Source organism: Falco punctatus (genome assembly GCF_963210335.1).
Source record: "Falco punctatus genome assembly, chromosome: 7".
Classification (NCBI taxonomy): domain Eukaryota; kingdom Metazoa; phylum Chordata; class Aves; order Falconiformes; family Falconidae; genus Falco; species Falco punctatus.
Genome location: NC_137587.1, coordinates 72,206,966 through 72,229,709, shown reverse-complemented (window position 1 = coordinate 72,229,709; position 22,744 = coordinate 72,206,966). Strand labels below are relative to the sequence as shown.

General features: G+C 43.7%; 2 protein-coding genes across 32 annotated transcripts in view; both read left to right on the top strand.

Annotated features, from left to right (window-relative positions):
* The window catches only part of ARIH1 (ariadne RBR E3 ubiquitin protein ligase 1), a 62,144-nt gene extending 48,489 nt beyond the window's left edge, over positions 1-13,655 (top strand). For 2 of the 4 annotated variants that reach the window (XM_080395153.1, XM_080395156.1), the window contains 6 exons: positions 520-705; positions 6,268-6,398; positions 6,497-6,554; positions 7,856-8,116; positions 8,999-9,111; positions 11,991-13,655. In XM_080395153.1, the coding sequence (XP_080251279.1) occupies positions 520-705; positions 6,268-6,398; positions 6,497-6,554; positions 7,856-8,116; positions 8,999-9,111; positions 11,991-12,075 (834 nt within the window). In that variant the 3' untranslated portion in view covers positions 12,076-13,655. The remainder of the gene's footprint in view (positions 1-519; positions 706-6,267; positions 6,399-6,496; positions 6,555-7,855; positions 8,117-8,998; positions 9,112-11,990) is intronic. The other 2 variants (XM_080395154.1, XM_080395155.1) reach the window with 2 other exon arrangements.
* A 153-nt stretch (positions 13,656-13,808) lies between these two features.
* BBS4 (Bardet-Biedl syndrome 4) overlaps positions 13,809-22,744 on the top strand; it is a 44,315-nt gene continuing 35,379 nt past the window's right edge. For 8 of the 28 annotated variants that reach the window (XR_013929418.1, XM_080395173.1, XM_080395190.1 and 5 more), the window contains exons 1-2: positions 15,455-15,529; positions 16,644-16,695. Coding sequence is in view for 23 of the 28 variants with exons in the window: in XM_080395173.1 (XP_080251299.1) it covers positions 15,470-15,529; positions 16,644-16,695 (112 nt within the window). In the remaining 5 variants the exon portion in view is untranslated. Of the gene's footprint in view, positions 14,527-14,635; positions 14,891-14,914; positions 15,308-15,386; positions 15,405-15,454; positions 15,530-16,643; positions 16,696-21,657; positions 21,730-21,855; positions 21,940-22,533; positions 22,599-22,744 lie in introns of those variants that run through there. The other 20 variants (XM_080395174.1, XM_080395176.1, XM_080395169.1 and 17 more) reach the window with 16 other exon arrangements.

Below are 22,744 nucleotides of genomic sequence, written 5' to 3'. Positions count from 1 at the left end.
GCCAGCTGTCCTGGAGTCTTATGGTATCCATATCAATTGAATTAACTGAAGAACAATATCACAATTCTTCTCTCTCCGAACTGATGCTGGATTCAATTGAGGGGAAAGTTGGCAGGATACATAACCCACCCCTCATAATGATCTCTGCCTTCTTGTGGGCAGCAAGATGTGGAAGGCAGTAATCTCACAGTGCCGTAATCATGAAGCATGAGCAGTGCTGGCTGCTGGAACGTGTGCAGTCAGAGCTTTGCAGCTTCCGGAGAACTGGATCAGCCCAGAGCCGTGGGGCTGCCAGCCACCACCACCTCTTTCCTGAATTGCCTGCTCTGGCCCTTGGCCACAGGCACAGAGAAACGCAAGTGCCCGTCTGACTGACACAGTCCTGTTGTTGTTCAGAGAGGAACCAAGTAAAATCCTTTCCTGCCGTAGCATGAGGCTGTAGCGATACGCTGGGATAGGAATGGCACAGGTTGGAGTGCACATATGTCTGTCCTTACTCTGTCTCTGTACTATTTCTAGCAGGAAAACAGGGCAGTCGTGTTTGGCGAGGGATGTCTTGTGCCTTCACAGCTGTTTGCTTCAGTGACTGCAAGTCAGAGCCCAAATTCTGTGTTGAATTTCTTCATTTTGAAGAACCTAGAAGGGAATCGGATCAGGTACCATCAGATGCAAAAATCCCTTTTTTCAGTGGGAAAAACTCTGCAGGTAATTCAGTTGCTACTGTGGTCTCCATTGCCGTTTCTAGCTTTTGAAAAGTGTTTTCTTGAGCCCTCCAAGCATGATGCTGAGTTGCAGTTGTGTCCCATGTGGTCTCCATTCAGGGAGGAAAACTTCCCAACTTGCCAAGATGAAGGTATAAGAGAAAAATACCAGTCCTCCTGAAATACGGGCTTGAAATCTGGGCAGTTCTTTGCAACAGGAATGAGATAAGTTTCTTCCAGCTTGCCCTGGGAGACAGAATAGGAAAAGAAAATTAGGCAATTGCTGTACGAGAGAATAGAAAAGTGAAACCGAGCTCAATTGGTTTCTGTTCGCAAACTGATGTGATGCTTTTTTTTTTTATGAATTATGTAGAATGGTCTGAATGAAAAATGAGAAGACTCGAGTAGTGAGTTCTGTGGTTGCTATATAACTTCTTAATTTATTTTACATTCATTCATTTGCAGTTAGATCTGCATTAAATTCTTCTGCTTATACAAAAGATACAGCCATTGCAGATGACTGCTGGAGTAGATGGCTTTTTGCTTAAAATAAGCTACTTTTCACGTATGAGTTCAGCTTAACTAAATTAATTTAGATTTGAGATAAGCCAATACAAGTTCTTTATCAAGCCTTTAATTCTCAGCCGTCTGGCAGAAAAGGGTTGAATAGTCCAAGGTTTTGTACGTTTCTTTTTCAGCTTGTTGTACAAACTTGCTTCTCAAGTAGTTCCTTTCTTGAACTAAGGCAGGTTTCAGGTATCTGGTTTGTGTGGCTTTGGTTGTAAAAAACCCACATAGATCCATTGCTTCTATTAAGTGGACATTCAAAGGAGTAAGAAATACAGAAAACTTGGATTTCTGCAATTATTTTAGGCTCTTAAGGTGTATCAAGACTGTTTGAAAGAAGCCTAAAAGGAGGATGGGAAACCTCTTTCAAACCTGAGTTTCAGTGATGTTAATCTTTCTGCATCTTGGAATGCTAACGGAAGAAGAACAAAGATGCTAATAGTGCAGGTCTTCACCCAAGGCACTGTTTAGGGGTTTTTTTGGCTGTTTTTTTTTTTGTTGTTGTTTTGTTTGTTTCATTTTGGTGTGTTTTGGGGTGTTTTTTTTTTAAGTTAAACTGGTGTTAATGCAAGTTGTTCATCTGATACTAAAAATGCCCCTGCCTTACTGCTTTTAGCTTCTGGTGTGTTACCATCTTATTATCTTTTGGGCTAGACAGGGCTTGAATGTCTGATGTATAAAGCCAGTAGATTTTCTTCCTCCTAAAAAGCCATTGTCATTCTTCTCCTCTTAAGTGAGATAAAATGGCACAAAACCAGTTCTCCTTTTCAGGTCACTTTTTAATGTCTGAACATTTGCTCCCTTTGTACGTTCTGGAAGTCCTACATTTGTTCTAATGTGTGGAAATTCTGGCAGCCCGCTAGATCCTCCCCGGGTACTAGCATCAAACTTTGCTCTTTCTTTTCTCACTAGCGCAGTTTCGTGCCAGAGTTGTGAACAGCATCTTTCCTAAGATGTCAGAGTGCCATCTTTTCCTCTCAGATGAACAAGTGTTTAAATTATCCTGCTTTACTCAATAACTGTAGGTGTTGTCATGGTGCATTATTTTGTGCTAACCATGGTTAAGTTCAGCATTTTTTCATTTTGTTGAAATGCATTAAAAAATCCCCGTGGTGTTTGAGGATTCTTTTTTTTTTTTTTTAATCACATGGGTTGTAGGTGAGGACCTCACTGTGAATGTAGTTGGGAGGCTGTTGTACACCAGTTGCCTCCAGGAATTCTGGAGAGTACTAATCTTTCACCCACCCTGAAATATGAAATATGTTTCCATTTAGCTTCCCATTCATATAACAGCAGCAGAGGTTTATGGTGTTCTATGTACATGCAACCTTTTAGGACAAAATAGGGATTGTTCTCCTTTGCCAGGTTGCCTAGGCTTTTGTTTTGAAGTACAGCATTTAAGCACAACACCAAATTGTTCAGAGTGGAACAGTGTTAACGAGGTCACTTCTGTATTGTGGCATGACAGATAACGTGCAGAATAATCTACTGGTTTAGTAATTTGATTTGCTGGCTATTATGTTGTTGCGTAGCTGTAATTCTCAATAAGATCTTCCCTGTCCTCTTTAATCTATAAATCTCGCCCACTCATTGCGTTGGTGGCTTGAGTAGTTGCTGCTTTTTTTCTTTCTGCTGGTGTTCAGCATTTCTTTAGTATGTTCTTACGACTTTTCCTTAATTTTTAATAATATTCACCTTTTACACTAATATGTAACTTCATGGATCTGTACAGCTTACTATATAATCTGTCTTTTGTGCTTTGCTTTTATAGGTATATAAGGCTTGAAAAGGATGGCATTCCCTGTAATAAAAGGGCTGTAATTAGGGTCTTTTTGTTCCAGTTTGCATCACAGGGCCAGAAGCCCTAAGTATTGTGTGGTATTGAGACACTTAAGAGCTTGGTCTCCTCCTCAAAGACAGGAGAGCAGAATTTCAGTGCTTCTAATTGAGCCTGGTTGCAGATGAGGATGGCCCCACATCCTTGTGGTGTGGACATGCTCCACTGTGCCTCTCCAGCTTGGCAGGTCATCTGGAAACTGTTTCTCTCTTTCAGTTGTGGGATTTTCTTAAGCAGGAGTGATTGCTGCAGCTGTTTGGATTAGCAGTGTCTTCCACTGTGGCATGCAGGTGTCAGCGTCTCCACAGATGAGATGTTTGGAAGAAATTGCGCAGCTCTGTGACCACCATCTTCTCTTGAAAAAACATTCATTGCTGTGTGCCCCAGGGTCAGCGTTTGAGTGACGGGGAGCTGTGTCATGGTGTGACAGGGGTGCAGTGCCACTCTTTGTACATATTAGCAAAGCGCACCCTGGCTGATGGGCAAATAGATCTGGGATCTTCACAGTTGTGAAGGATATTGATGGGGTAAACCTGAATTTGGGTCCTGATGTGTTGGTGCAGGATTGCAATAGGATGGAGGGCTGCCTGGAAAAGGAAAATAGATACTGTGCTGGGTATGGTGCTGAAAGGAGAGAATTTTTTTTTTTTTTTTTTTTTTTTTTACTCTGAAGTTCATAGAACTGCATTGATTGACCAATTGGGAAAAAGCTTACCTGGCTGAGTATCCATCCTATGGACAGCCCAAGAGGACATCTTGATGCTGTTTCCCCCCAGAGGGACAGCAAGGGAGCTACCGTGCTTCATTTACTCTGTCTGTAGGACAAACACAGGTGATGTGGAGGAAAGGAGATGTGGAAAAGTCTCCTTAGGGGCTTGCTTGCTGGTTGAGCCCATCTGAGTAATAACCAGCCCCCAAAAACTTGAACCAAAACACAAAAAGCAGCCAGCTAGCCTGCAGTGTACTAACAGAGCACAAGGATGGGATGAGAGGTGTGACTGGAAAGACACACTCATCTAACTACTGGAGTAGTTCCCCAAATAGGGGGAGTCTTTCTATTTACATGACAAACCTGGTCTTCTGGCTAGAAACAGAGCTTTGTCCTCTTACTCAGGCGAAGCCCTGGTTGTGACCTGTTGATGGGATAGGAATGCTGTCCCTCTTGGCTGAACAGGAGGTCAGTGCTCTCCAAACAAGTGCTGTAATAGCTTCTCCTTTCAAAGGAATGGCTCAGGAAAACCTTGCTGGTTGTGTGGAATGTTGCCTGTTTCTGCCCAGTCCTTAACCCTTCCCCTTCAGGATCAGGCAGTAGGACCAAAGCAGCACTTCCAAGAAGAAGAAATGATGACAGCACTCAAGTGGAGTGCCCTGCCATTGCTCGGGAGATCAGAATCATGAAATGCTTTAGGTTGGAAAGGAATGTCATCTTGTTTGGCGCCCCGGCTCAAAGCAAGGATAACCACAAAGTAAGGGCAAGCTGCTGTAATGAGCCTTATTTTTCATCAGTGCTCAGGTCTGCAAAGTTGCAATCACCAGGAAGCAAAACTAGCTGAAAGTACTCTCTTATATTGGCCAAGAGAAGTTGCAGTCCCTTATGATTTCCCCCTTGCCTCTCTTCCTTTGTAACCTGCTTTACTTTACTGCAGACCTCCCTCCCTGCAGTGGGAAGGGCCATGTCTGACATCTGGAGACCACACTGGTCCTTTGCACCTCCTGAGCTATCTTCAGAGTACTTCTCGGTGTACAAATTCTCTTGTCTCTTACAATACAAATAGGCAAACTCGTGTGAAAGTGGAGTAGTAGTTGGGGCACTTGGAGTGGGCATACAAGAATGTGTTGGATTGTGTCCTATATAAAAGTAGCAGTTGTAGACTGATTGAACACCTTGGCTTCTTCCTTTATTGAGAATTTATCTGAATGCCAGAGTAGGAAGTGGTGGTTCTGGTTAGCCAACAGTAAAGAGGTGCTCGTAACTGGGGAGGGGTTTTTATCTGCTCCTGACCCAAAAGCTGCAGTGAATTTTATGTGAGTGTGGATTACTTGTTTGGATATCTTTGTTACTGCCTTGTAGATAAATCTGGCTTCTGCAAAATGTTCGTAAATGCTGCTGTGGTTGTGTAATAAGCGGGACCAAGGAACTCATCCCAGCTAAAACGTGTTTGGGTTTATTTTGGGGGTTTTGTTCCTCTGTACTTGCTGGTTGATTTTAACCTACTGTATTCCTTGGCCCAGCTCTTGTGCAGCCGCCTTGTGTCCTGGCACAAGAGAAGTGCCACAGGGACAGGAACAAGTGGCAGAAGAGAGTTGGGCTGGCTTCCTTTGCTTGTAGAGGCAGCTTAGTATATTCTTGCAGCCTCGGCTTTGTGTACTCATTGTCATACAACAGAAATAAATCTTTTATACTCTACATGAGTTGAATATCATTTTAGGAAGATGTCATATGCTGCTGATGTATGAGAATGATATTAGTGTTATAAAAAAACAGCCTATTCCCCAAAGATTTCCCTGTGCAGTGCTGCTCTGATATCCTTGTATTTGTCAAAGGCCTCACACCTGAAAGGGAAGCCCCATGTGGGCTTTTGTGAGGTGTCACATGAAGGGGAAAAAAGGGATCTGATGGGAAATGTGGAAATGCCTCAGGAGGAGAAGTGTCTTTTTAGTTGACAGAAACTTCTTTGAAGCACGCTAGATTCTTGCTGCATGTTTTCAGATACTTTTTGGATGACATTTTACAATTGCAGGTGTCTTGGTTTGATAACAGCATGATATCAGCTTACTGTTAGGCTTTTTCAGTTTGAGTGCTGCAGTGGACCAAACACTTGATGGTGGGGAAAGCCAGATGCCTTCCCCATGGATGTTACAGACCATCACTACTGCTGTGATTTTGGAGGAGGTCATGAAATTACCTAGCCAGTGTACCACTATAATAGTAGCATAGATAAAAATGTGTTACTCCTTAGGGTTTTTTGCTGTCTAGCTGCTTGGAGTTTGGGAATATTTTAAGGCCTGACTCAAAAATGGATCTCGATGATCAAAGGGAAGTAGTAAATCATGCATTTCACTTGACGTGCTACCTCTTACTGCCATGGGAGCCCTTCTGACTTCACAAGACTGTGGATTCTGTTCTTCCACTGCTAATGGTGCTCTTTGTCCTGTGAACAGGAATGCCCAAAATGCCATGTCACCATTGAGAAGGACGGGGGCTGCAACCACATGGTCTGTCGGAACCAGAACTGCAAAGCGGAGTTCTGCTGGGTGTGTCTGGGCCCTTGGGAGCCACACGGATCTGCCTGGTGAGTTCAGGAGCGTGCCTTGCTGGAAGATGAGGAAGCTGTGATGCAAACGGTATTGATTTGGACTGAAATCTGTGGAATCTGTGTCCCTGTTACAGGTACAACTGTAATCGCTACAATGAGGATGATGCAAAGGCAGCAAGGGATGCGCAAGAGGTGAGTCCATAACCTTTGGTGATAAGTGAGATCACCAGCCCTGTGGCATGCTTTCTGTAAACCTATAAACTGGCTCTGAAGAATTTCCTGGATTTGGGCATGAATCCAAAAGACAGTGAAGTTCCCCTGCAACTCTGACTCTTGCTTCCTGCTAGGGAAGAAAAAAACCCACCTGTTCAAAGCCACCTTAACCCAATTTAAAGAACATGTTAACTCAGTTATCTGTCACGCTGCCTTGCCTGTTTTATAGCAGCTCTTAACATGGAGTCATCATAATGCCATGGGTCTGAGATGACAGTCCTCACATCCTTCATAAAATGCTCTTTACTGCAAAGCTCTTAATGTGAATCCTGAGGTGTTTAAACACAGCAGATGTTTTGAATATAAATGGACTGCTGTCATTCCAATAACTACATTCAGAGGCTTGACATAGAAGAAATAGTGGGTGAGGTTGCAGCTACATTAAACTGTTCAGTGAATATGGATAGAGCCAAACCCCTTTTTAGTGGGGAGGGATTGCATGTTGTGTGCCACAGCTTGCAGAAATCCATTTTACCTGCATCTCTGTCAAAGTACTGTTATAGCCAAGAACCAAAGTATTTCCTGCAGCCCCTCCTCCTGCAGATAAGGATGACTTTGGCTGATAGTGTACATCCACAACGTAGAAGTTAGCCATGCTCATGCTGTTGTCTTTTTTTTTTTTTCCCCCTAGCTGATCTGTCAGTGAGAAGTAAATAAGATTGATGGCTATGCATTGAGTATCTTGGTTCTCTTGTACTGCTTAGCACATGGCATCTTTCCTCTGCTCTATAATCAATATGGCCTAGGCAACCTAAGGGTGCCCTCTTAATACAAGCACAATAATTGTTTAATTGGAATTCCTTATTAGCCAAAATAATAAAAAAGAAAATCTGCTTCTCACTGTCTGTTATGACACTGGAAGCATTTAAGTCTTGTAGCTTGAACTGTGAGGCTGAAATTCAAAACTGATTAGGTTTTAGCAATGTGATTCTATTTACTTTCAGGGCTGGGAGTGAGGATGTCACAGCAGTGCTAGGAAGTCCCCCACATGAGGGTGAGCTGCTATGGGTCTGGCTTCATCTCCACACTATGTCAGGGTTAATAGTGCCACACAAAGCAGCACCATCTAACTCTGGCCAGCGTGAGAGGAAAGGAAACGCCTTTGGAAAGGAAGCTTGTTCTCAGGGTTAGGAAGAGCCTTGTGAGGGGTTTACTTCTCTTGCAGCCATTACTTTGTTTTAACTATTTGTTTTCTTTTTCCCTAATGGGAATTAACACAGAGATCCAGAGCAGCCCTGCAGAGGTACCTGTTCTACTGCAACCGCTATATGAACCACATGCAGAGCCTGCGCTTTGAGCACAAGCTGTATGCTCAGGTGAAGCAGAAAATGGAGGAGATGCAGCAGCACAACATGTCATGGATCGAGGTGCAGTTCCTGAAGAAAGCAGTCGACGTCCTCTGCCAGTGTCGTGCCACACTCATGTACACTTACGTCTTTGCCTTCTACCTCAAAAAGAATAATCAGTCCATTATCTTTGAGGTAGGAGAAAAAAACATGGTTGTCAGGAGTTCAGGTTATAAAGCTAAGTGAAATAGAGATTTAATGCTTGGAGAAGCTCTTGTCCCCAGCTTTACCAAAGTGAGTTTGGCTTAATATTCTGTTGGACAAAAGTCAGTGGCCCTACTGGGCATCATATAGCATTGTCTGCTCGAGGAGAAAGTAGAGTACAAGATGCTGCCACCTGAAACAAGAGAGTGAGGTTCTGTCCTGAACTGGCGAAGAAGGCCTTAAAGCTTAAATCTGGCTTTTTGACTTTCCCTGGTGTTGGCTTTTTCCAAGGGCACTACCATTACAGTTGCCCTTTGACAGTCTAAAGGTGGAGGCCTAATCTGCTTCAGAAGTGAAGCTGTATTGACTCTTTATAGTTTAGAATAGTCCTTTGTTGGTCTTTGTGCAGAACCTAAGCAGGATGCTTCTGCACTGTGTGCTCAGCAAGGGGTGCACAGAATGACTGAGCAATAGCAAAAGCTGTGCTCCGATGCTGCTGTGTGTGTACCGGGGTCAACACAGACTTTGCCAATGCTGATAAAAATAAATAGAGAAGGGACAGAACAGGAGATTAATAGCCTTGTACTGCACTATACCATTAGGAAGGAAAAGGGTTTTTTTAGGTTTGCCAGGATGTTGCAGATCAAGGAAGACAGAAGACTTGTTGGTAGATAGGCAAATTCTCTTCTGATCAAATGAAGAAATTTCAGCTTTTTCAGTCTCGATGCTCAGAGCAGGTTACTAGAGTGTTATACAGTGCATGTATAATCCTGCTTTTTATTTCAGTACTGATTTCAGTTGGATTGAGTTAAAAAATCTCTTCCTTTCCTCCCCCCCACCCCCAAAATACTCTTTTTCTTTTTGTCTTTGCAGAATAACCAAGCAGACTTAGAGAATGCCACAGAGGTGCTTTCTGGGTACCTTGAGCGAGATATATCCCAAGATTCGCTGCAAGACATAAAGCAGAAAGTACAGGACAAGTACAGGTTTGTGTTTTAATAATTCTCTATCTCACAGCTGCCTGAGTACCTGTATTGCTATCCTGTGACAGGTGGTGGCATGCGTACTTGCCAAGGTATGGTTTTTCACCAGTCATGTCCCTGGGAAGCTGTTTGCTGTTGGCCTTCTGCTATGCATTATGATCATCAGTTGGTCCCTGGGCATCTGAGAACAGAGCAGCAGTGTCCCACAGCAGCTCCTGAAATCAGCAGTGGCTGTGTGGTTTTGTGCCTCTGCTGGGACCAGCCCTTGGGGGAGGTGACAGCCTGCAGGGAGAGGCTCCCAGCTGTGCCTTGCATCTGTTCTGCTGAGCAGTAGCTAGAAGATTCAGTCCCATAATGGAAAAATTTTGTGACTAAAAGCAATGGCTTTTCATACACCTGCTGTTCAGCAGGGAAGGAGCATGTGGGAATGGCCAGGCCCGAGATGGGACCTGCATAGTGAGGGCCAAGGAACAAGGAGTAACTTTGTTGTTCCAAGCTGACACCGTTGGCCCAGGATGCATTGCTGTAAAAGAGCAATCGGGTGTTTTTATTTTTCTGTTGGGCCCTTTTGTGCAAAAAGTGGGTGTAGAAAAGCTGTCTTTAAAGAAGAGGGAGAGAGCAACCTGCCCAGCTAGAGAGGAGAGCAGAAGAACCAGGGTCCAGGTGACACAAATGCTAATGGTTTTCACAGTCCCAGGGGAATCACTTCTGCACAGTGGAAAAATACAAAGCTGTAGATGCAGATGAGTCACAGGATTATGGCTTGCATTTTTGAGGCATTTTGCCAAAGTCACTGAATTTGTTATGCCTAGCTTAGGGGAAAAGAAAAAAAGCCCAAGTAGGGTGAGCTGTATTGACTAAGGGACTTTGGGGAGTGGAGTTAGCTGTTTAGTTCTGGGGGGCCTGTGGCCCATTCTGCTGGTCTGGTAGCATGGCTGGAGCTGGACAAGACTTAACCAGACCTTTGCTTTTGAGGCATTTTTAACTTACCCTTCAAGGCTACCATTAAGTTGGCATCTTGGGTCAAGCTGCTTGTTCACTTAAGTTCTTTGAAACTGGATGCTCTTCTAGGGATGGTAACAGCTATCCAGAAGAAATTAAAACCTAATATAGCCTGAATTGCCTGAGAACATAGTATCCCAAACCTGCCTTCATGTTTCTGGGAAGAAAGTATGCATCTGTCAAGCCCGTGCAGGTCCCTAATTAACTAGTTCAGTCATGTCTTAATTACGTCCTGCACGGTGCTCTTTGTGTGCTGGTGTTACAGTGTACTGATGCAAGACCGGGACCAAAGATGTTACTGAGGTGGGTTTAAAGAGCTCTGGGAAATTGCATGAACTGACCTCCTAGCTAATTTGGTTTCAGCTGTTTCAATCTCTTAGCTTGCAAAGACATTTCTGGAAAACAGGATTAAACCCCCACCACCAGCAGCAAAATAACTGAAGTTGGGAAAGCAGAAGCTATGCATGTTTGCTTTCACGTGCTTCAGAAAATCAATGGGACTTTGTGTATGATGATTTCTGTTGCAACAGCTGATAGCAATGAGAAGAGCCAGAAGAGTTTTATTCAGATAAGTCTGTTGGTCTGATGCTGCTACCATTCAGTATCTTACAAGGGCTGCAGGTTAAGATGAGGAATTTCTGCCTACCTGTTAGCATGCGTTGCAATCAAGGATAGCTTTCTGCGAGGGGCACCTGCTGGGAGACTTCTCCTGTGCACCTCGCTTTAGTGAGCAGAGAGATACTCAGCCACTACTGAACAAGCCGGGTTCCCAGCTGCTGGAGCCCCTCGGATGCTCTCCTGACTGGTGCGTGTGCCCAGAAACTGTACCACACAATTCCCAGCAGGAACTGGTAACTTGGTGGTTGGCTCCTGGGTGCCAGTTTCTCACATTACAGCACATCACTTGGGGCTGAGCACTGCCGAACCATGGACACAGCTGTGCCTGGGGCTGTGGGAGCTGCTACTAATTTTTTTTTTTTTTTTTTTTTGGTCCCCTGCATGCCTAAAGATGATGTAGACTTCAGCATCACCACTGGAAGGGCTTTAGTGCAGAATGCCTGCTGCTTGCTTATAATTTGCTCTTGGAACCTGAATACTTGAAGTGTTTCTCTGCTTTTTATCTTTTTAGTTGGCTGATGCACCCAAAATGAACATGGCATCTTTTGATATGTTCTTATGATAGCACTTTTCCTCAGTATCATTGATCCTGGTAGGACTGTACCTAACCCTGGGATCAGTTAGATTTGCAGCTTTGTCTGTTTAAATGAGCATAGGTAGGAAGATCTTGCCAGGCTTAGTGCCCCTCTGAGACTCAGGAGTCACGGTGAGAGGTAAAACTTGCACTCCAAGCCGGACTAGTAACCCTTTTTGTAGCCAGCTTGACTGCTTCCATCTCCACTGGGATTCTGGAGGGGAATAGAAGTGGGTCAGTGCTCCTTCCAGAGGTTCTGTCCGCCCAGCTCCTGGCTTTTTGTTGTCCTGATATGACTCATAGGCACCGGCCCTTGTTTGAGGAGAGCTTTGTCCCATTTTGGGTGTCACTGCTAACCTATGCTCTGGCTTCTGCACATTGTGGCCACTGCTGCTTCCTTGTTCAGTATTTCCTAGCTGTAGGGGCTTTGGGGATACTTTTGCATGGGAAACTTAAATTTGCATGGTTTTTGGTTTTTTTGGGTTTTTTTCAGCCACGGACCTGGTGCTGAGTGACTGGAGTAGTTGAAGTCTTAATTAGCGCTGTTAATGGGCTACAAATACTAAGTCCCTTCTCAGGGGATCTCTTCTTTTGGAAGTGGGGCTTAATGTAGGTTTGCATTACACAATGCTGGGAGTGGGCCATGGTGTCTAACCTGCCTTCTCTGTGCCATTCCTCTTTGCTGCAGATACTGCGAGAGTCGACGAAGGGTTTTGTTGCAGCATGTGCATGAAGGCTACGAGAAGGACCTGTGGGAGTACATTGAGGACTGAGACTGGCCCCGCATAAAACGAACTCTGAAACCTTTACCATCTAGAGTGCTCATGCGATTCAAATAAAACACACACAAGGCGCTATGCCTGTTACACCGCTGGTCTGTAGTACCGGGATTCTGTTTTGTTAACAGAAAATTTAAGTAAATTATATTGTAATAAAAAAAGGTAGATAAACCATTGTACAACAGTATTCTAGGCGGCCAATAAGAGTGTGACAGACGCACTAAAAAAAAAAACCCTCCAACTTTAACTTGTAACGTAGCTTCATTCTCCAAGCCGACTCCTTTTTCTTTTCTATCTTTATTTTCCTGTGTGTAGTACAGATGGAATTTAAACCAGTTTCTTGACACTGCTTTTCATGTCCAAACCAGCCATTTTGATGTACTTTGGTAAGGGGGGGGATGGCTCTCCTGCCCCCCTTTTCCTCTCTGCCACCCAAGTACACAGATGAATGTTGATTGGCTCATTGTAAAGATTATTCTTGGGGAGGGGAGGAGGGGGGTTACACAGCAAGGAAAAAAAACCACCTTTGTATATGACTTTTAAAACAAAAAGAGGACAACACAGTATTTTTCAAAGTTGTATATAGCGCATATGCATGGACAAAGAGCAAGCGTGGCACGTGTTTGCATAATGTTTAATTACAAAAAAATATTTATTCTTTAAAAATCTTCAAGATTATGTCTATTTGCTGTGCATTTTCTTTCAGTTTGATTATCTTGTTTTGTTTTGTTTTTCCCTGGGATGGGGTGGGGGAAGCGTGTGCTGGTGTAGTGAACATGGTGGTTTTTTTGTTTCTTTTTTTTTTTTTTTTTTTTTTTAAGGCTTTTACCAGAGAATTTGGGTTTCTCCTCTTCCTGCAGTTCCTTTATGTCCACAGCCTCCATGGTTTTGTGTGTGTATCCATTGCTGGCAACGGACCCGTCCCCTTGTGCGCAGCTCATGACGCTCGGTAACCCTGTGTGCATTGTGTTGGTGACTGATGCACACTGTGATTCAGGATGCTTTGCTTTTTTTTTTTTTGTGTGTTTTTTTGGTGGGTTTTTTTGTTTTTTTTTTTACCCCAGACTGATAGCTGCCCAAATCCAACTCTGCTGTTCCCATCCATGCACGCAGGACACGTGCTCTGAACCCAGAGGAGGTGTGTGTGTATTTAGTTTTACTTCTAGTTCTGAGGCAGGAACAGGAGGGGTATTTTGCACCAGTTCTCAGACTTGTGGAAAGATTACGGCTGTGGATCTCCTCTCTTTTCTCCCCTGCTCTCCTTCATCTGTCAAATGGACCGTTCCTTGCTGTTTAAGTTTCACTTACATTATAATGAGTCATAACATTGAAAAGGAAAGATGATGGAATTGTCTTTGTGTTTGTTTTGGGCTCAATTACTGGGCATACTGTCCTGGCAAATATTTAACACTCCATCTAGTGCAGTAGAAGCTGAAATCAACAGGGTATTTTTCAGTTAAAAGGGGAAAGAACTAATAAGTTAGCTACTGAGTCCATTTTTATGATTTCTGTAACGAGCTATGTTAAAGTAAACAATTGGTGGTGGTTTTATTAAATTTACTCCTGTATAGGAATTCCTTCTGTGGTATTTTTTGCCAGGCTAGTGTCCTCAAACCTTTCTTCTGATCTGCCAGCTTCCAGGGGGGAATAAATTTGTCGACCGGTGAATTAAGAGGCAGATTGTAGGCAGGTCAGTAATACAAAATGCCATTTCCAGTTGGCAGTCGGGTCACTTGAGCTCCCTCACTGATGTGGCACTTCCACCGACATAGCCTGGTCTCTCTGTACCTGTTTTCCCCTCCGGTTCCACCCGCGGTGCCCTGTTTGCCGGGGCGGGATGGAGGCGAGCAGCGCTGCCTCTTGCCCGTCTCTGTCTGCGGACAGCGGCTACTGGCTTCCTCCTGGGCTCACAGAAGTTCCCTATCCGTGTATTAAAGCGCTGGTGGAAGCCGTGGGTCCGTGTGGGGCGCAGTGGGCTGGGCCAGCGGAGCCCGCCTAGCGCGGGGGGTCACTGCGGGCCGGGCCCAGGTGCGGGCAGGCCCGGCCTGGGGTGCCCGCGGCCCTGCGCTGCTGGCGGGCACGGCTGGGGTTACCTGCCCGCGTTCCTCGCCCCTGGCCTCCAGGCGCTCCCATAGGAACTGCCCCCGGTGCCAGCACAGCCGCAGCCCCCGGGAGCGGGGGAGCAGCTCCCTGCGCCGCCGGGCCGCCTCAGGCCGCGGGGGAGCCGTGCAAACCCTCCCTAATAAACTTCTGCTCCATTACTGCATTAGTCACGCCGGTGTTTCCGTGGCGAACGCGGCGGCGGATGCCCCGGGTCTTCCCGCCGCCTTCCCGTCGTGCACCGCGCCGCTCTGTGGTTGTCCCGGAAGTGCTGGGGGGAGGGGGCGGTTGGTAACCGTGGTAACGGCGCGCTTCTTCGCCATGGCGGAGCCGCAGGCCGCAGCGGTGAGGGGCCGCCGCCGTGAGGGGCCGCCGGTGCCTGCCCGGCCCCCGGCGGTTAGGGCGGCTTGGGGGGGGCCGGGGGGGGCTTGAGGGGCGGGGGCGGCGGCGGGAGGGGCTTTTAAGAGCGAGTGTTTAACCTTTGTACGCTTGGTATTGAAAACAGAGACGGAGCGTGGTGCTGACTTGTGTTGGGGTGGTCAGTGACACGCAAGCCTCCCTCAGCGCCCCTCCCCCCCACGTTCCCCCGCGGTTCGGTGCCCCCCAGGCTTGCCCTGGCTCCCCTGCCCGGCGGGCTGTGAGCCCCTCGCTCATTTCCTACTGCTGACATGCGGAAAACAGATTTTACAATGATTAGATTGTAAAGTAGGTATGTTTATTCAGCGCTGGGCGGAACGGGGGGGTAGTTCCACCAATATCGCGCGTGCCGTTTTAACATTTTTCAGACCTATTTATACATGTTACATTTTTTTTATCTAAAAACACACATACTATTGATTATATTCAACCTTCAGGCCACACCTCCACTGCAAAACATTGATTATAAGTAATCAGCAAACATGCTATAACAGTAAACATATCTAAGTAACACCAAGCAACTTTTATGCAGATTCATCGTGACATATTATAACTCTTAGCAACTTAGAGGCATTATATGTGCAGTATTGGTTAAGTATGTGCTTGCTTATCAGCCTAGGATGCCATGCCAAATGCTCTTAAGGAAAATAAATGGTCTTCGAATAAGGTAAAAAAAAAACCTTGTCATGGATAAATACCTGATTAAAAGGTGAGGAGCAGAAAGAAGGAACGAGTACTCATTTTTTGTGCCGGAGGGGGGTCATTAGTGAAGCGCTGCAGGGGCCTGCTTGGTGTGTCCAGAAATGGTCCGGACAAGAGCACCTGGGCAGGTGGTCGGGTGAGGGGAAGTAAGAGAAACTGCAGGAGAGTCATGGCAGAAACTGCAGGAGAGTCATGGCAGTGCTGGGTGATAGGGCTTAGAATTGGAATGGTGTGTACAGATTGAAAAAAAAAAGTTGTAAATGATAAAAAAAAATAATTATTGGGGGCTTTGTGTGGTTCCTGCTTAGGAGCAAGTGCTTGGAGTTTGGTAATTCTGTGAAAATACCATCTAAGCTTTTTACGATAGCAAGTAATAAACTTTTCACAATACTGAGTAAAATGTTAGAAATTATTAAGAAACAAAGCTGGTAAAAGCTTTTCTTTTATAAATCTTGGTTATTTCCATGTCTTGGATACTGTACTCATGTCTTGGATACTGTACTCGGGATATCTGATCCTCCCCATCTCCAATAAAAGAAGAGTAGAACCAGAAAACGTTCCAAAAAGATTACAAGGAACAAGCATAGAGTGAATCTCCACTTTAAAAAGTAGCTTGTTAAGGAGAGGGGAGGCGACACAGTTCTGTAAAACCCTGGTGGTGTCTGGGGAAGAGGAGTGTGGAATGCCTCTTCCCCAAGAAACTGGAAGTAAAAAAATAAAAATGTTTCCCTGTGTAATCATGTTTCTCTTCCGTGAAGGTTTGATTTTATATGCAAAGTAAGAAAAACGTATAAAATGCATTTATTTTCCACAGACTGTGTACTTGCTTGTCGGTGAGCTCCGGGCAATATTTGCAGGTTGAGGTTGCCTGCTGTGCGATGGGACATCAATGTACTCACGTGCCTGCAGACTCTGATGGTTCCCTAGGAATGACTTTGTTCTAAATAACTTTATAAATGTTTTATAATAAATGTTTTATATAAAAATGTTTTGTAATAAATTTTCTGGTGTGATCTCTAATTAGCATTTTAAGTGTTTGAGTTTTGGTTATTTACAAGGTAATGATTTCTTTCTGGAGCCCTAATAAATAGCAGTGAACCTATGGAACAGGAATGTACTGTGAAAAGAGCAGGTTTGTTTAATCTACACGGCAAACAGAAACCTCTGCCTAGCTATGGTTAGGGAAGAGCAGCACTTGGCAGGGCAGAGTTTGTCTAGCAGTGGTGATGCTATTTTTACACCATTTTGGGATTTGCCAGTTGTCCTTTCCAATTATTTTCTAGAATAGATCTTCAAGAAACCTTGCCTGGTGTATTTAATACTCCTCTTCTCTGTCTTTTCAGGTTTCTTCAATGCCAGCAGCTACAGAACCTCCAAGACCCCATCCTAAAAAAGGTTTGTTTGAAGATTTGATTGTGTTTCTTGGGCATGTTGATTTTAAGATTTCTTTTATAGCGTGTGCAGCTGTCTAGTAAGAAATTAATGTCCACTGGGAAAAGACGAGACTATCTGGACTGTAAGCTGCTGAGTACAAGTACTTTTTTCTAGGGTCTCTATGATCACTAGCTCGGTGCTGTTGCTGGCTGACAGTACCTACAGCCTGTATTGTGTATATACTTGTTGAGCTGCTAATGAGTTTGATATTCATTTATCTTGTGCAAGTGAGATCAAACCAGTCAGGTTGTAGCTGGTTTTAATTATTGCTTGTTTGTTTTGGGTTTTTTTCGTACTAAAAGTGAGAATTAATTAACTCAGCCCAAGCTGTAGTTTTGAAATCTTTGTTAAATCTTAACTGGAACAGGAACAGTTTTAGTTGTCAATTCAAAACGTTTGACTAAAACCTCATGTTTTGTAAGGGGTCCAGTAAAGCCTGCAGCACAATTTGATGCTGCAGCCTCTCCTTTCCCCTCTTCCCTCACTCTTTCAACGTAACTTCTCCCGGCACATGCAATGAGCATTTCCTTCTCTGTGGCATTAAGCTGTGCTCACATTCCTAGTACAGGTCTGCTCCGTGTAGAGACTTTTGCACCTACCTAAGGTGAGTTTTGGGGTTGTTTTTGTGGATTTTTCTTTCTTAAGTTGCCCAGAGAGCCTGTTCAATTCAGGTTATAATTAAGCGTGAACTCTACAGCTTTGCTAGAACCCCAATATACTTACAGTGTCAGTCAGAAGCAGTCCTCCTTTTCCCTTACCTTTTATTTCAGGGAAGCACAGTTAGGGAGCGCTGTACTTTGGCCATTTTCTACTCTGATTGTGTGATGTGCCTGTCAGAGCGCACTTCAGGAGGAAATCTTCATATTTCTAAATTCTTTGTGATGGAGACTGCCTTGGTGATAATGCTGGCATTAAAAAGGAGCTTGTTTGGCAGCTGGGTACTGTCATAGTTTCTGCCTAAAAATTAAGTTCTTCGTTTTGCACATAGACCCTGGGAGGCTGGAAAAGCCACTTTGCTTTTGTTTTGGGGAGGTCAGGCTAACATCATGCAGTTCCAATTCCTGGTAGCAGAGTTCCAGCACATGAGCAGAATGTGGCTGTTCTGGAGACAGTGCTTGAAGTTTCAGTAGACCTACAGCTGTTGGCTGGCACAAGCCCAAGCCTCTTATATATGGTGCTTAGAGCTGAGAGGAAAAGATTGCTACTGCTTCAGGCCTGCATGCAAGTTAAAATAAAACCAAAATTTACTTTTATCTTGGCTGTCAACTCTTTTAGAGCAAGAATTGCTGTTACTTTGAACCAATTAGCATGGCTTCTGCAGAGGCACCGATCCACTCCTTAGCGAGATGGTTTGTCTCCATCCTGTTCTGTAAAGATTATGACTCTGATTTCCTCATCCTCAGCAACCCCCACCTTGTTCTGCCTCATTGTGCAAGTCCTACCTATGATATTTGCGCTGACCATGTGGGTTGGGAGGCTGTGTCTTCTATCTGGTTTTACAGGACAGTGCATACTTGCAGTTCTCTAAATAAAATATCTGTAGAGGGATCAGGCTGATGGTGTTTTTCAAGAGATGGACTATCACTCCAGTGCTCTGTCCTGGCAGGCTGAGGTCTATTAAATCAACTCTGCATAATTCACGAGCAGATGGAATAGCTGAAAAAAAAAAGATGGGGATATCAGCCTTTCAAACAAGCTGTGGAGGCGTGCTGGATAGAAGCCGTTGTGCCTCTGTCGGCTTGCTTGTTAAACTGTCCGACAACTGCCTTCCTGCTTTTAAGTGTGTGTATTTTAATATTGATTGTTTGGGAGAATGAACTGTGGCAGTTGCAACTTTCTTAATGGGACTGCTTCTCCAGATCTTGCCTGCTGTTGATAAAGGGCTGCTTGTTTGTGGCTGCTGTACTCAGCATTTTGCACTAACAGCCCTGAAACAGAGCTGGACATGTCTTTAAAAAGGGCCACCAATGCTCCTTCAGGTTTTAAGGGTGCAGGTTGGAGGCTGGGAAAAGGCTGTGCAAAAGAAGTGGTCTGTCTCCATCACCAGCCAATGTTCCCTCCATCTCCTTCGTTTGGCATTGGTGTGTGCGCAGCTGCATGCCAGAGGGGAGAAAGTAGTAAATGAAATCCAGTTATTCGTGGCTCTGGATCTCCCTTTTATACGGATATGACCATATACGGATATGGTTAAGAAAAAAAACAATTTAGCCTTTGACACTTGCAATTCTGGTTTCTGTTTCTTAAGGTAAACTGAGGCATCTCCAGTACCTGGCACACTTGGGTTGTTCTGAAATAAAATGCCTTGGAAGCCTTTGTGCTTTGCCATTTAATATTTGACTGTGTTCCCTTAAGTGCAGCGGGCAAAAGCTGATTTGAGCTGCCTGATCGTTAATCTCTAGGAAATGAGGGCAGCATAAAGATTTGTAATAGGGAGTGATATAACAGCATCCTTTGTGTGTGGGTGTGATGCTGGGGGTATATAAGAGAGGAGGGGAGAGAATGAAGGTGATATTGTATATGCTTTTTTGGAGTTTGGCAGGAAAGAATAGCATCTTTTTCCCATGACAGGGTTGTGGTTTTTTTTTTAAATAGGGTTTTCATAGAACATCTTAATGAAGTATTTCATCCTACTCAGATTGGCTGAGGAGAATTATGATGAACTTTAAGGATCCAGGCAAATCTACAGCAATTCTGTCTGAATAGAAGAGCGCTGATTTTAAACTGACATTTTTAAACACCGAATGGTAACTTTCTGTTGCTGTAATTTACATTTTTATATTTGCATTGTATTTTCAAGTAGGATGCAAGAGAGATACTGAAACCAACATTAATGCAAGCAGGTCTGAGAAATACAGAGACCATGTGGTGTAATATGGTCTCCTATGAGCCATTTGGTGCGGATAAAATCTGTGCCCGAATAAAGCATGTATTGCAGTAACTAAACAATGTTGCTGTGCCCAAATGTAGTAGAGTGTGACCAAGTCGTTGCTGAAGCCCTAACTTTAATCATTGCAGTGCCTGAATTCAGATTGTAACAGCTTGCCTGTGTTTGTACTGGGGAGGAGTAAGGTATTAAACTTTTGTTTCTGAGAATGTGATCTCAAATTTGCAAAAAATCATTTGAATGACAAAATACACGTGAGTTTCATTGCTTAACCAGAAGGAACACTAGAAGACTGTTTTCAGTCAGACCTGTGATGCAGATGAGAATATGTTGGATACTGTTGAACTGTGCAACCTGAGAGTCGAATGGCTTCCCCTCACTGTTGCATTGCTTTCCTCCCGTGGATGCTCCTTTGATCCTGTCTGTGAGACAAGAAAAAATGGAAACCTAGAACCAGCATTTAGCAACCTGATTTTATGGCTCTTAAACAATAACTCCAAGTTAAGAGGCAGAATTTGCTCTTGAATTAGCTGCTATCAGGGCTCATCCATCATGTGGCTTTTAGGTTGTGAAAGCCCAAAAGGTTGGGATTTAAGAGCGTCTTGTCTTGCAGGCCAGTCAGCCCAAAGGGAAGACGACGAGCATTCAACAAGCGTATAAAGGGTCTGGAGCAGATGTGGTGGTGGTGGGGAAAAGCGCTGTACGCAGCGATCGGGTTAGAAGTCTCTACATCTAGCAATCTAAATTAAAGGGATCGGTGCAGAGCAAACCCCTCAGAGTATCTTGTAGCTGCACTTGGTGACAATCATTACTCAGCAGCTGACACCTTAGTAGCTAAAACCATTCATTATTTCGTCCTTTACCCCCTGTGGGGAGAGCTGCTTTGAAAATCAATTCCCTTTGTTGCTTCAACAAGATCCATAACTCTCACTGTGTTGATATTTTGTCCCCAAGCAATTGGTGGTAGAATAAAGGGAGCTCTGTTCCTTGAAGCAGTGTAGAGTTAATACCAGCCTGCTGAGATGGAGTTTTAATCTCCCTGTTGCATTTTAAATTAATCAGATATTTTCCTAAATGCTTTACTGGTTTTGAATTGAGATAGGCTGCCTCCCATCTTTCCACTTCCCTTTTGCCATACAGGTAAATCAAGTAATTTTGTACATGATAATACTGTAGCAGAGAAATGTTTTTTTTTATTTTTATGGAATATAACTGGAATTTATTTCCCTTTATTGTGTAAAAAATACTTAGAAAGGAAATTCTGGGCTCGTGTTAGTCTAATAACAGTTCAGAGGTTAATAGAACAATTTTAAATGCATTTGGATTTCACACAAATATTGATGTCAGATTTTCTGAGGTACAGTGATGGCTTTTTAATAACAGGGTAGAATTCTAAATATGTATATACTATAATAAATGCACCGAGGCAAAATAAAGTAGATTTCACTTGAGTCATAGGGAAGAACTTGGGCTAGAAATCCATTAGACTGAGGAAGGAGAATTCTGAAATTGTTAGCAAACACCTCTGTTTACCAAAGGAAGGGTCAGGTATATAATTTTCAAAGCAAAAATCTTTTCCTTGTGAATTGTAAAAGCACTGGCAGGGATTAAGTGTTCTCCCTAGTCCTGGGCATTGGGATCTTTTTTGGATGCTTTGTACGTATGTTTTTTCTAGAGTTTGAAGCAAGGAATTCTGCCTTAGATTAACTGTGACCTTTGGCAAAGCACTTTCTTTGACTTTTGTTTTGTTCCATTTATCAACCATAAGGTTGGTCTAATATTTGATGACAGTTTTTGGATGCTGCAGGCTTTCAGTTAACAAAACATTTGGAGACGTGAAGTGAAAAATACCATATAAATGGATATATTGCAATGCGCTACTTGACCTGTTTGAGTGCTGTGAAAGACAGTACTGAAGGTTGCGGGCAAGACATATGGGAGAAACTTTATAGGGAGAAATTTTAACATACCCAGTGGCCAAGCCTGCCTGTTTTAACATTTTAACATGTGCATTTTAACACGCTCAATGCTTTGCATAGAGCACTTCCGCAAAGTAAACCAGGTGTCTGGACGTTTCAAGGCTTGTGAGTCTTCATCTTATTTTTTTTCAGGTAAGTTCCACTTCTGTCTTCTATAAATATGAGCATAACTAGCAAAAATGTCTTGTAAGGCCATTGTGAGTCATTGAAAAGGAGGAAATTAAGTTCTCTCTGCTTTTATTGCATTCTCCATTTCAGAGACAAGTGAATTACTGACCCAAGATTAAAACAGCTGATGAAGTAGGTTTATCAGCAATAAACACACAAGTGCTCGGTCCCTTTGTAAGTAATAGAAATGTTTGATTAGATTTGGCTATTGCAGATAAATTAAATAATAGAAATAGGGAAGTGCATAATGTAAATGTGTGTTTTAGAGCTGTGGTTGTATCCTGTTCTTAAACTCTGCGGTACTGAGGGTGTTCTTTGTGGCTCAAAGTTACCACACTTTTACCACACAGAAACCTGGATTTTGGATAGATGATGACAACATGGTGTTTTACATCTTACCAGGGTAGTTTCTTTTGTTTAATTGCATTTTGAAATATTCTCAAGTAGTGTGTGTTATTCTTGTTCAGCTAAATCCCATGTCAGTATTTAGCTCCAATACTGGTAGTGCTGTCCTTTTCATGTGGGTGCTCATCCTTGAAGCCAAGGGTGTAGTCAGTGGGTTCTAATAAAAAATAATTGCACGTGCTGATTTAATGGGCAGTAAAGCTGGCTTTATCTGGTATTGACTTTGGTTAGGAAGTGCTCATGATGATAAGCAATTTCAAAATGTGACTTAGATAATAAATAACTTTCAGATTATGCTGAAGTAGATAAGTGGCTTTTGATGATCTGTCCTGTGCAAATGCATCTCACTCTCTCTCCGGGCAGCTCCTGCTCACACAGATAAACCAGTGGGGATCCCTCCTGCTCCTGCAGATTTTCCAAGGGATCCTGTAAGTATTTTAATGGCTTAAACACTCTGAAGAGCAGGAACCTTTTAGTGCCCCGAAGAGTCAATTCTGTGCACTTGCAGAGCTGATCATTTCTGAAATCCTGATACGTTTTCTTAAATCAATATAAATCCATTCTTTGAGCCAGC